The 13,510-nt window shown below is 30.2% G+C and overlaps 2 protein-coding genes across 4 annotated transcripts; both read right to left on the bottom strand.

The window, feature by feature from the left end:
• Nucleotides 1–4,212: 4,212 nt before the first annotated feature.
• Nucleotides 4,213–6,704, bottom strand: LOC105257294 (post-GPI attachment to proteins factor 2-like). Of its 3 annotated transcripts, none has more exons than XM_011267831.3 (5): nucleotides 6,601–6,704; nucleotides 5,333–5,654; nucleotides 4,984–5,251; nucleotides 4,680–4,877; nucleotides 4,213–4,589 (listed from the first exon to the last, which is right to left on the bottom strand). In XM_011267831.3, exons 2-5 carry the CDS (start codon nucleotides 5,516–5,518, stop codon nucleotides 4,456–4,458), a joined length of 786 nt encoding a protein of 261 aa, XP_011266133.1. In that variant the 5' UTR covers nucleotides 5,519–5,654; nucleotides 6,601–6,704; the 3' UTR covers nucleotides 4,213–4,455. The 3 variants fall into 3 exon arrangements, with proteins under 3 accessions (XP_011266133.1, XP_011266132.1, XP_025267877.1); XM_011267830.3 differs by having other exon boundaries at nucleotides 6,261–6,697; XM_025412092.1 differs by lacking the exon at nucleotides 6,601–6,704 and adding an exon at nucleotides 5,911–5,929.
• Nucleotides 6,705–6,966: 262 nt separating this feature from the next.
• On the bottom strand, nucleotides 6,967–8,701 carry LOC112639127 (protein MAK16 homolog B-like). Its single transcript, XM_025412091.1, has 7 exons — nucleotides 8,588–8,701; nucleotides 8,452–8,498; nucleotides 8,225–8,368; nucleotides 7,699–8,011; nucleotides 7,402–7,623; nucleotides 7,230–7,307; nucleotides 6,967–7,158 (listed from the first exon to the last, which is right to left on the bottom strand). The coding sequence occupies exons 1-7, from the start codon at nucleotides 8,600–8,602 to the stop codon at nucleotides 7,018–7,020; spliced, it is 960 nt and encodes a 319-aa protein (XP_025267876.1). The 5' UTR covers nucleotides 8,603–8,701; the 3' UTR covers nucleotides 6,967–7,017.
• Nucleotides 8,702–13,510: the final 4,809 nt, after the last annotated feature.

The raw sequence follows: 13,510 nt of genomic DNA, 5'->3' as shown, positions 1-13,510 counted from the left end.
TAGCTTAATTCAGAGCTTTCCAAAACACTATAATAATGTTCATTTTTATTAAGTACTTTCGAGTTATGAGGGTTGAAATAATTTCTTAATTTTACATAAACCATAAAATATCTAGTAAACCATTATTTTTCGATTATCTTACCTTCATACTTTTATGTACAATTAATGAGAGGAATCAATGGTGTAAAGAAAACACATAGTTGTTTCTAAGAAAAAATATGTAATTTGCAATTAAATTCCTATTTTTTCTTAAAAAACTGTATGTTTTCTTTACACCAATTGATTCCTTTCATTATTTTGTACATAAAAGTATGAAGGTAAGATAATCGAAAAATGAATGGTTTACTAGATATTTATGGTTTATGTAAATTAAGAAATTATTCAACCCTCATAACTCGCAAAGTACTTAATAAAAATGAACATTATTATAGTGTTTTGGAAAGCTCTTGAATTAAGCTATAAGAATATGCAATCAAATGTAGGGGGTGTCATTTAAAAAAGTAATGTGACCTTGACCTGACCTGACGACGCCATCCAAGGTCAAACTGATAGAATCAGTATATAGATTTCTTAAACCCTACAACTTTTGTTGGAAACTTTTCTGTAACGTATATTTTCCGAGATATTTAGGGGTTTCCACACTTTTGGTAACCCTGTATATATATCATGTAAATTAGAAAAAATGTTTCAGTAGCAAAATGATTTCGAAAAATACGGGTCGCAGAAAAATAGATGCGACTCGATAGTGAATATTTATGTAAACATTTTTTGCTTTAAATCTGTATTTAAATTGCCATACTAATGAACGAAAAGTTGTCATGCCATTTGTTTAACGTACTGTTGATATCCTATCCATCATTTATACAAGATATAATTGTACATCATGCTAGCATTATTTACAGCAAAAGGAGAGAGAGAGAAAGAGAAAGGGAAGAGACAGAGGGAGGGAGAGAAAGGAAGAGGGAGAGAGAAAGGAAGAGGGAGAGAGAGGAAGAGGGAGAGAGAGAGAGAGAGACAGAGATAGAGACAGAGAGCTTCGAATATGATAGAAATTCTTGATAGATATGTTTAGTCATTATCGCCAATGTGTAAAAATTCATATGACGAAATTTTTACATATGTGTTTTCAGAACTTTCATCCTAAGAAGATTCTATCATGTGTATAAAGAATAAAAATATATTTTCAGAAAAAAGATAACACAGTACAAATAATATGCTTCACACCTTTTAACGCTTAAATTTGTTCCTCGTTAGGTTTTTCAAATCATTCTGAGTATGCTGATATCTTAACAATAAATTTATGAATATAGATAAATTGCCGCATGTGCAATTTATCGAGCGTAATCACAAAAAATCATTGTTGCTAAATAAATGTTTAGCACACAGCTCTCTTTGGAAGCATTATTTTGCAATTTCAATGCTTGCAAAATTAACATCGGTGGGATTGTAGCCTTTTCATCTTTTATTAATACGTGACTTATACACAAACAAAAAAGATTAGCACAAGATAAACTTGATTACCAAAATTCTTCGTTTAATATTATTATATATAGAACTTATTTCTGCAAGCTAACGCTATATTTCTATAAAACAGACTTTTTATATGCTATTAATTTCTACTTAGATGGATATATATGAGACATTTTCAATATAACTTCTGACTCGCGTATTCGGTACCCATTAACCAACATATGCATTAAAAGATACATCAGAAATCACATATTTTTTCAATTATCTTAAAAATTCAAAGAGAATTTCTTGTGCAAAAGTTAGTGCCTAATTATAGAATTATTTGAGAACATAAAGTTTCAAAAATAAATGGCTCACATCGCAACTTTAATTAGATAATTCAGAAGTGAAAATTAATTTTAAAAATTTGCTTGGCGATCTCTGGTGTGTGTGTGTGTGTGTGTGTGTGTGTGTGTGTGTATACATATATATACTCACATGTACATATATACGTATATACTCCGAGAATGTTAACGTAAGCTGCGATCTATTAGGATGAATATGTTCCACTTTAATCAATCCAATCCATATTGATCGATTCCGCGATTCTTATTTCTTTACCGGAATAAAAGATATAATGTAGAAAAGATTCTCAATTATTGTTGCAAGTATTTGTAAAGAGCAGTGATCGTAAGTGATTGCTCAACGAAACGTAAAATACAAGTGATTCATTAAAGAACTTGGAAGATTATTTATGTGCGCAACGCTTTCGTAAAATTCGACGATATATCTTTAGTGCATCACTTGGCACAGATTAGCATCCGATAACGGTATCAATATGTCAAATAAGATTATGAATGTACTCATTTTTATATCGTGATAATGATATAAAATTTCACGTATAATAGGAACCGTCAAGATGTTACGCTCGGGTGATTAAACATCGTATTCACATTCGTATTCATGTATGCAGAAAAACAAGAAAAAGCGCTACTCCATTGTAATAATTACAAGACTATTTAAAGCTCATCTCCACGTGATTATTTATGATAAATATATCGTGTATCTAGCGAAGAATAGTGTTCATTTTTCCATTTTTCCTTTTATCAATTATATAAGAGGAATCTCAACGAAAATTTATCATATCAAAATATGCTATAACGTTCGTGTGTAAAAATGTGCAAAAATGATGATGATGATGAAACCATTAAATTGCGAGTGCTATCTAGAGTCACATTGAAACTACTCGGCCTTTATAACGAAATTCTAAAAGATATCATAATGTATAATTTGCTTATTATAAATACACATGTAATAAACACTACTTTGCTTATGAGTACAAATATCAAGAGATATTTCGCGCAAATTCTTTCAATATTATAGACTTGGCTGTTCTCTTTTTAAATTCCGCGATCCTATTCTCACATATATGAAATTTTACTTCGACATTTAGTGCAATTTTTTTGACTGAGGGACATAGACAAGATTTCCGGAAATTACTTTATGAAAGTTCTACTCTACATAATTTCTAATAATACTTTTGAATAACAAATTTTACTCGAGTTTCTTTGTAATGTCTTGCTAGATGTCTTGTTTTGTCGAAAATTACTTGATAAAATTTATTTCAAATATCCGTTATTCAAAATGATAATGGATTTTGAAATAACAAATCATCAAAGATTCAATATTTAATCAAGCTATTCAACAATATTCATAAATCATTTCCAACGATTAAAAATTGTTAAAGCTTAAATTTTAAATTTTGTTCAAAAACCGTATACATTTATTTAAACAAAAAATGTACGGGGGTTTTAATCATAAAATTTCATAGAAACTTTTGTTTTTAACATTTATCTTATAAACTTTGCGTGAGAAATTTAGATCATATCTCTTGAAAAAGCTGGTCCAAATGTAATCCCCGTTTAAATACTTTAATACAATTGCGACTGCTTTAATTATTAGTGTCTGGATAATTGCTATACTATCGGGACTATCGTATACTACATACAAACATAGGAGTGATTATCCTACGTTTGCAGTACAATAATACTAAACAGAATAGCTCCTGAATATTAGCTGATTTTACTACTCAACATCTATACAAGATTAATCTCTTACAAGGTGAATAAATGTAAAATTTCTATCGTGTTTGCCAACAAGATACAATTGTACATCTTTGAAATAATTCACAAAATTCTATACATATATAATCATAATTAGATCTCAAATCCATTTCATATAACTTTGCATTATACAATCTCAACTTATGACATGATAAATAAGAATAGCGTAAAGCGAATGAAATGTATCGCGACTAGAATTAATGTTTGACTAGAAATCTCACCTTGTAAAAGTCTATAAAAAAGATTCAAAAGTAAATTTTTAAAGTAACCTTATACGATGCGGTAAAAATATACAATTTACACTAACATTAAATGTTGTTTGTATGTAGGATACTTTTTAAACTAATGTTTACTGTTAATGTACTATATTGCTAACTGATATTAAAAGGCCGTTACATATTTATCGTTTTAAAAGTAACCAGTGCCACACTTTGGAAGCGCTAGATTTTCTATTTCATTTTTTTTCACAAATTAGATATCTCCTTACGTTCATAAAAGTACTAAAATTGAATATTATAATCAATTTTGTAGGACAATATAAATGTAAAAATAAATATACAATATAATGCATATATATATATATATATATATATATATATATATATATGTATTATATTGTATATTTATTTCTACATTTATATTGTCTTACATATGTGTAAAGTATTTTGCTTTTTTAAAGATCATGAGAAGCAAATTACATTAATCTCAACAATAGAACACATTGTAATTTTATAAAATATCATAAAACTGAGATAATCATGATTCTATGTATTGTGAATTGTGCCAAATGTTTACCTCTTGAGAACCATGATTTATAGCACTTCCATGCAGAGGCAATAGGCACTTTAATATGACAATGAGAATGACGAATTATCTTAAAAGGTTAATCTATTTTCGCGGCAGGTAAATCGTGACCTACGACCAGTTGATCTTTTGGAAAATCCAAAACAACAGTGATGTGAAATCCCATATTTGCAAAAGCTATCACATACTCACATAGCGAGAACCAACTAAATGCTGCCCAAAATAATAAATATTAAGTTGTTTTTATTTTTTCTACTTTTGTTAAACTAATATAAATGTAATATTTATGATTTTATTTCTTACCCAAATCGTGACACAGCAGCCGATGTTTCAAGAAGAAGATAATAAGACCAATTGTACTGACGAGACTTGTCATAAAAAGCATCTGTTTGTACTGAAGGCTTTGTGCATTTGGAGTTACTAGGCGACCCAATCTTACGGCAATCAGCATGTATGTGAGCGAACTAATCATGAACACTATGAAAATTTTTTCGTGTACCGCTGTAATATTTTTATCTTATTTTAGTTAAGCAAGTCTATTATGTTTAATATTTTGATTGTATTAGTAGCACACGTAGATATATGAAATTTTATATAAATTACTTACAATAATTTTCCCTGTTAGAAATGTATGTTACACCACACAAAGCTGCTACCTCGGCAATATTTAGCCAATAGCATAAATTTAGGAGCCTACTTCCCATAATTTTTAGAGGCACATCTTCAATGTTCTTAAGTATGTTATAATAATATGAATGATAAACACTGGCAATAATCAGTCTAGGTCCAATGTGTAATGCTATGCTGATACGCCATAGATACCTCTGAGGAGATACTCCAGTAATGGCTGAGATTGATGGAAGAATATTATAGACCTTTAATAAAAAAATAAATATAATTTAATCAACACATATTGTTTATTTATTATCATATGTGATACAAAATTTTGCACTTACCCTACAATGAGTTTCGTGAATGTCATCCTGTTGGAATATATATGCCGTAACGAAACAAAACAACAATGATACAAGTGGTAAGCCAACTGTTACCAGACATAATTTTCGAAATGATAGTGCCAGATATATAGAACTTCTGTTGCTTCCCACATTATTCAGTTCCATATTAGCAGTGTTGTCTAACATCTTGGCATTTGTGCGCAAAGAAACGACATGTAACTCAGAGCCAAGCCCAGTTAGACAATTGTGCGGCGTAGATACATGATGCTCTCCAGCTTTCAACTTATTCCATCCTTGATATTACTTTACGTCCATAATAATCCTACGAAAAGAAATCACAAATTGCTTCATTCCACAGTTTATCAGATTTCATCTCATTAATGATATTATGTATGATTAAGGAGCTCGTTTCCGAAAAATTTAACACTTTGTATTCGCGAAAATGCGAGATCTAATTGCGAAGGAAACGATATGTTCTATAGAAAAACAAAAACGGAAGAGCATTGTGGAACTTATTAAACATAAATCCGTTCAATGAATGCATTGAGTGAATTGATGACTATGTACCCCGCCTCTACCTTATCACCTTAATTGCTTAATAAGAACGTGGGATTTAAAGATGCGAAAATCAAGGCAAATCATACACTTTTCTCATTAGATACGCGCCGAGAGTATGCATCATTTTCCAACATCTCATCAAAAATTCGCAGAATTTGATTACGTTACATATAACACGCGCGTCATATATACATATATATATATATATATATATATATATATATATAAAATATACATATATATATACTAACATATTAATAATAGCACACACACATATATTGATACGAGACGTTAATTCCATATTTTTCATTGATACGACATTCTGATATTATTTTCATTCTTGTGATGGAATGTTTTTCAAATAACCTACTTGCTCCATAAATAGCAAGCGAAGGGATGAAATCGACGGATGAAAAGTCCGCGGTTCCACATTTTACTGCGAACGATGCACCATGTTTTTAACTTTCGCGTTTTCCTTTTTTATCCGATAAAGGGCCGATATCGGTGAACGGCGGAAAGCGAAATGTCAACGAGCGTGACAATCTTGACGGATGCGCAATGTCGAGACACTGCAGACTAACGCCCCGCTAATGAATCACGATCGCAATTTCGATTAGGAACGATAACTGTGACGGGCACAAGTTCGCGAGGAACGACAGCGATCCTCGTTTCGGATGATTGGCCGCGATAAACGACCGCGCGCAATTTACCCTTTTGTTTCTCACGTCACGATTAATCGTATCGTCTGCTACACAAATGTCTCGATTCTTCTCCGAGATACGCATGTATGTACCATCTGGGATTACGTCAGTTTTCCAGCTTCTTCCGTTTGGCGCTTTCGTACGCTCGCATTACGAGCGGAATTTTTGAACGCACATATGGCACATAACAGACACGCGCGAGCGTACAAATATATATATGTAAATATATTACAATATTCCTCTCTTTCTAATATTATTTAAGTATACGCGCAAGAAAATTGACTTTCGTCAAAATCCTGATGATCCAAGTATCTGGATTTGCGTATCATAACAGTAATTATTACATTGTTCCATTAAAATATTATAGATATAAATGTTTGGATAATTTTATTATAAAGACATAATTATGATATTTACACAATTGTGCTATGCTCGGTTTTTTTGTTGATTGTTTTCTTCTATTTCGTACTCGATTTCTACTCTTGGTCGCGATTTTTTCTGTACCTTTCCTTTTTTCACAACCTTCGGCTCTTTTGTTTTCTTGCTTGTAGATGGTTGGAATAAATCCTAGTGAGATATAAACAATTTATATCGAGATATAGCAAAAGAAAGCTTATTTTCAGATAGAAAGTTCTTACTTCAATATCACTGGCTGCAGATTCAAAACTGTCCGATAATTCAACTTCTTCTTTCTGTCCAGAATCACTATCTTCATCCTACACAAAAAAATATGTGTAAAAGAGTTATTTATATTAAAATAAATAATCATTTTATTATATACCATAGAAATCATATATAGAAATTATATACCATAGAAAATTCTTCATCATCATCACTATCAGCTTCAATATATTGCAGACCATCTTGCTCGAGTTCCCTCTCATCTGCTTCTAATTCCATTTCCACCTCCTTTTCAAGCTCTCGCTCCTGTTCTTCGTCCTGTTCATTTTCTGCTTCACTTTCTCCTTCAACTTCAACAGATTCTACTGCTTTATCAAACACTTGTTGTGGAAAATTGTAAATACCCTCGTACTAAAAGACCAAAAAAATTATATTTCCGAAATATAATTAATTTCTTATAACAATAAATATAAAATATAATGTTACCACTCCCTTCTTCAGTCTGTCCATAAGTTGCTTCTCGATTGCATTTTCTAGTCTTGCAGCAATTAGAGCTTTTTCTTCCCTACGTCTTTCTCTCCTTTCAATCTTTCTCTGAAGTGGTACAATCTTCTTCTGCCGTCTTAACCTGAATTTTCTCATACGAATGATATATTGCGTGATCTTGAGAAATCTTTGCTTACATTTTGCCTTTATGAAACCAGGCCAATAGAGTAGATTCTCATTAATTTGTTGTATTGCCTTCTCAAAATTCCTAGATAGCTTAACTTTTTCCCAGCTATTTTTAGGTGTATGTATCCTAATAAAAAAAATATTTACATATATAAAAATATATATATATACAAGCGTAAACAGTATTGCAGTTCTATTCATGTTGAAATAAAATATAAATCTTTTGATAGCACTTCAATAATTTATAATTCTTGTCACCAAATAATTCATATGACTTATCAAGAAGAATGTCAATATTATATAAATATAAGTATGAAAGATTTAAATATATACAATTTACCTCTCCGCTGTCCTCATGTAGAGATAAATAATACCCTTTTCTTCTCTAATTGTAGCATACTGACTGTTTGCAAGAGGGCATGCAGCTCTACTGCATAAACCTGTAAGATTGTACTCATTTCTGCAAAACCTCTGTGTCTTTGAACTGTAAAAGAAATATTATAATTATGACAACTTTAAGTTTCGTACAATTTTATATTATATAAATTTTATTTAAAATATACTTACTTTACTTTAAAAGAACAAAATGACTTATTGATGACACTCCATACAACCTGCAAGATTAAGATAAATGTTTTTATGATAATCATATAATGTTACAGATATATACAAGAAAAAAGATTCGATTTAGAATTTTATTTACATCGTCGTGTTGCATTTTATTTCACTGCAATCTAACAACACAAAGTAATATTATAATTATCACGTTTATCAAAACACGTGCAAATTTACACCATAGAGGTGCTAGAGAGAAAGATGAGAGACTGGTCCGTTTTTAGGTTAGATAATTCCTGAAAGCGATGTGCCATCTATGGATATAAAAACTTGGACATGAACTACGAAGCCAAATTCATAAATATTCTCAAGGAGTAACATGTGCACTATTTCTGGTTGTGTTCCGTGCTGTGTGCATTAAATGTCGATAACACGAGTATTGTAAGATAAAATGCTATGTATATTAAATAAATTTCTAATATAAATAAATTTTGTATGGTCTCTCTCTCTCTCTCTGCTATTAATATATTATGATACCCGATATTTTAATCATACATCATCCATCATCATTGCCATTGTCATTATTACGTAATAGTTTTTCATGATTTATTATTTAAAAAAATTTAATACAAAAAATATTCAAGTTTATTTCTAAATATTAAATGCTAATATTAAATATATTAAATGTATATATTAAATAAATATTAAATTAAATAAATATATATCATATAAATATTAAAATTAAAATAAAAAAATTAGCTCAAATAATAATAACAATAATAAATTAGTTCGAATAACAATAATAACAATAATAAAAAATTAATTAAAAAATTGGCAAGTAAGAGGCAGTAAAGCGCAGTAACTGAAACACAAAAAAACTTTTTTTTTCTTTTAGTATATTTATTAGTATATTTCTTATTAGTATATTTCCTTAAATTACTTATCATAATCCATGCAATAAACACGAACGTTTCATATCTCTTAATACATTTTCAACATAACATTAATATAGCGCGTTAGAAAATATTAGACAATAATATATAAAATTATATAAATCGTTTCACAATCGCGACATGCAGATATTATCATGCTATATTTCGCAATTTATTTCACAGTAATTAATTCGTTCGATTAATTCCTTAAATATATATATATATATATATATATATATATATATATATATTTAACGAATTAATCGAACGAATGCATTCCGATTAATCTTTTCGTTTGGTATATATAAATATTTAATTCACTATTCAACTGATTGCATTCCGACTCGCTTTTTTATTCGATATATATAAATATTACACTTAAGTGTGAGACCAAGAAGCAGATTTCGGATATTCACTGTAAGTCAGCCGCTCCTCGAGCGATCGGGACGAGATTTAAACGGTAGTGCCGCGAAATGGTGTAGAATTTTATGCAAAAAGAATGAAATCGCTATCGTGTCCGGAAGTCGAGATATAAATTGGCCGTTTTTTGACTGCGCTCGGACAGTCGAAATCGTGCACGACGCCGCCCATGTTGCCTGCCTCTCTCGCGCGATATTCACTGTAACGCGGCGAATAAAATGGCAAGCCGAATGCAATCGTTCGATTCATCTTTTCGTTTGGTATATATAAATATTTAATTCACTATTCGAATGAAAAGATGAATTGGAATATAAAATAAATATTTATATGTATATATATTTAACGAATTAATCGAACGAATGCATTCCGATTCATCTTTTCATTTCAAAAACAATACAGGTCATTCCTTCTTAATTTGAGCCAATCTACTTCTTTATTTCGTTAAGTATAATCGAAAATTGACGGACACCCTGTATATTAAATAATACGTAAAATTACGTCGCGACGATAAATCTCAAAATGCCTATTTTATGATGTATACAATTTAATTGAGAATCGATTAAGTGATCCTAAATATCAAATAATCATTTCGATTGTTGCGATCTATATGGGCAGTAATTATTATTTTAATACTTAAAGTCAAATATATGATATTTTATCCGTGTTACTTTATCATTTTACTTGATAATCTAAATATTATTTGGATTATGAAGGAATACGAAATAAAACAATTGAATTATAAATGCAAATAATTAGTATAACGAAAGACTTCATGATGAATAGTTTAATAAATAATCCATTAATCTTAATTAATAAATTACTTCTATAATTCGATATTCCGAGCACGAATATTTTATATTACAGAAAATATTTCGGTAACGAGAGAATTATCAATAACATCGTGTTCGACCATGATAAACAGTAACGCGCTATTGCTGATATGTTACACGGCTTTATTATCATTCGCACAGTGACTTTGAGTAGTGACGTGAGAGATGTGAGACATTATTAAATTCTTCCTTTACATAGTCAATCTTGGCGATATAAACAGTGCCGCGGAAATGTTTCTGACTTATGATCATTCGCTCAGTGGCTCTTGAGCAGTGAAGTAGTGATGTGAGACGTTTCATATATTATCAAATTCTTTCTCTAAACACAATTGCAAGTCCAACGAGGAACTTTTCGTGAATGAGTGTAAGTGCAACGAGGAATTCAAATGAGTGTAACGAGGATTGGAGTGCTACGAGGAAATAGTGAAACAAAAGAAAAAAAGAAGGTCTTGGAAATGAATGGATCAATAAGATACGAGTAAGTCATTAATATTTTAATTATTTATCATATTCATTATTTATTATATTGTTACGTCCCCCTCGTCCCATCCCCCTAGATGTATTCGCCACCTATTAAATTCTTTCGGCAGGAAGTTTGTCGACGGAAGATCATTTCTGCGCGCATTGTCAAGATGTTGTTAAACAACGACTCTCAGAGAGTCTGAGCTCAGCTGTCAAGCTGTGCGGACACGCGTCTTTATATAATAGATTTTCTCTTATCTTTTATATTTTTATTTATCGTTTATATTTGCGAATTAAAATTGATATAGTATATTACAAAATTAATTATATATTATATTATATATAAAATTATATATAATATAATATAACCCTCCCATGGGGTACACCTTGTCGCGGTGGGAGGGCTTAGTACTTGGATGGACCTTGAGGTTTATCTTAAATTTTTCAATTTATGATAAATCTTAAGGGGCCTGAATAGGAAGCTAAGTACCCTTTCGCGTCGTCGATGCCGTCAACGTGCCGCGGACGGTAAGCGCTTCGTCAACGCGTCGCATTTTCGCGTTGTAATATTCTCGGTTTGTCATACATATTAAGTATATACATCGCGCGATCAAATATAAAATTTTTAATCGCATCGAAATAGTGCGGGAGTGCCGTTCAGTATCGCGCGTAAAATAACGAAAATAGCGATATAAAAATATCGCTTGCGAGTGCGGGAGTGTCGTTCAGTATCGCGCGCCAACAACATGAGAGGAGGAGGAGGAGGCCTGGTAGAGGCATCGGGCTCCGACAGAGCAACTTTCTGGTAAGCAATTTATTTATTTGTAATTATATATTAAATATTAAATATATTTGTTATAATTTAAATTAAACAATTAATCGCAACAATTAATTTGATGCTTTATTTATATTTTTTTTATTTGTATTTAAATAAGAGATAATTAAAGAAAAAGATTTTTAAATTAAAGCTATAATCTTATAAAGATGTAAACTTTTATAAAGTTATAAGAGAATTATTAGTATTGTTTTTTAAAATTTATAGAACTATTTTATTAATCTGCTATTATTATATGCATCGAATGTAAAATTCAATAATTATATAATTTTATATAATAATTTTTGAAATATTAATTATTTTGAACGCTGCTACATTGGAATCTTCTTTTGTATATGTTATAGATCGATGCAACAACCCTGATGATCTGAAAGGAGGAGCAGGCCTAGGAGAGGCATCCTGCACTAGCGGAACAACCTGATGGTGAATATTATTATTTATATATTAATTGTTATAAATTGTTAACTTGTTATAAACGAACAATAATTCGATCAATTTCATCAATTTTTTTCAGTCGAATTTTAAAAGATACATGATAAAAATTATAAATTAACTTTTTCTTGCAATTTTCCTTTGAGCCAATAATTATTTTTATAACGACACTTGAACTCTATTATATTTTATATTTTAAATTTGTCGTTGATTTAAATGCAATTCTCAAACATTTTCAGATTAAAAATGATTCTCACAGATAAAATATGAAGCGCGGAATCAAATAATTCACAAGTAATGAAATATCGCAATACATTAATAATGTTTATTAATAATTAATTTGAGAATTTCAAGAAATAGAATATTTAACAAAATTTATTTTATGTTATTTTATGAAATATTTCGTCAACGACGAATTACTATTACGTGGCCTTCATTCTATGTGACGTAGGGCAATGTTTACACGGTTACCTTTGCGTCCCTCGCGCGATGAGACTCGAGTGGGGGGGACAGAGCCGCTCCGTATATCGCATTATTTTTCGATCATTCCTCACGGTTACTTCGACTTGAATAAAACGCGAAGAACGAAGTGCGTGATTTTACATAAACATATATATTCCAACAAGATTTTAAGAGATAAATAAAAGGAATTATAAATTATCTTCTCCTTGTGCGATCTTTATAGCTGATCATTTTAATGATACTTGAATTCGATTATATCTCGCGATTTAAATTTATCATCGATTTAAATCAAGTTTATCGAACATTTCCGAATGAAAACGATCCGCATAGATGAAATGTGAATTGTGAAATCAAATAATTTATAAGTATTGAAATGTCGTCATCAATATCGTTTATTAATAATTCTAGAAATTCAAAGAATAGAATATTTAACATAATATTTAACATAACAATTGTTGTGCCAAATTTTGCCAACTCGAGACAGCTTAATTTTAAAATAAAGTTTATGACACATAGATTACGGATATGCGAATCTCTAGATGGACTAAATTATGGTTTAATTTCAATTTTTATCCTTTTAAAAAAATACTTATTTTCTCAATTATTTTCTCCGAAGTGTCATAAACTTTAAGCCAAGAATAAAGTCCAATCTCTAGTTGAGAAAATTTTGGGTAACAAGCTTATGGGCACTTGTCGAT

Source organism: Camponotus floridanus, unplaced genomic scaffold, assembly GCF_003227725.1.
Source record: "Camponotus floridanus strain SB8 unplaced genomic scaffold, Cflo_v7.5 scaffold470, whole genome shotgun sequence".
NCBI classification, from domain to species: Eukaryota; Metazoa; Arthropoda; class Insecta; order Hymenoptera; family Formicidae; genus Camponotus; species Camponotus floridanus.
The sequence above is the reverse complement of the archived record's forward strand: the minus strand, read 5'-3'. Positions and strand labels throughout refer to the sequence as shown.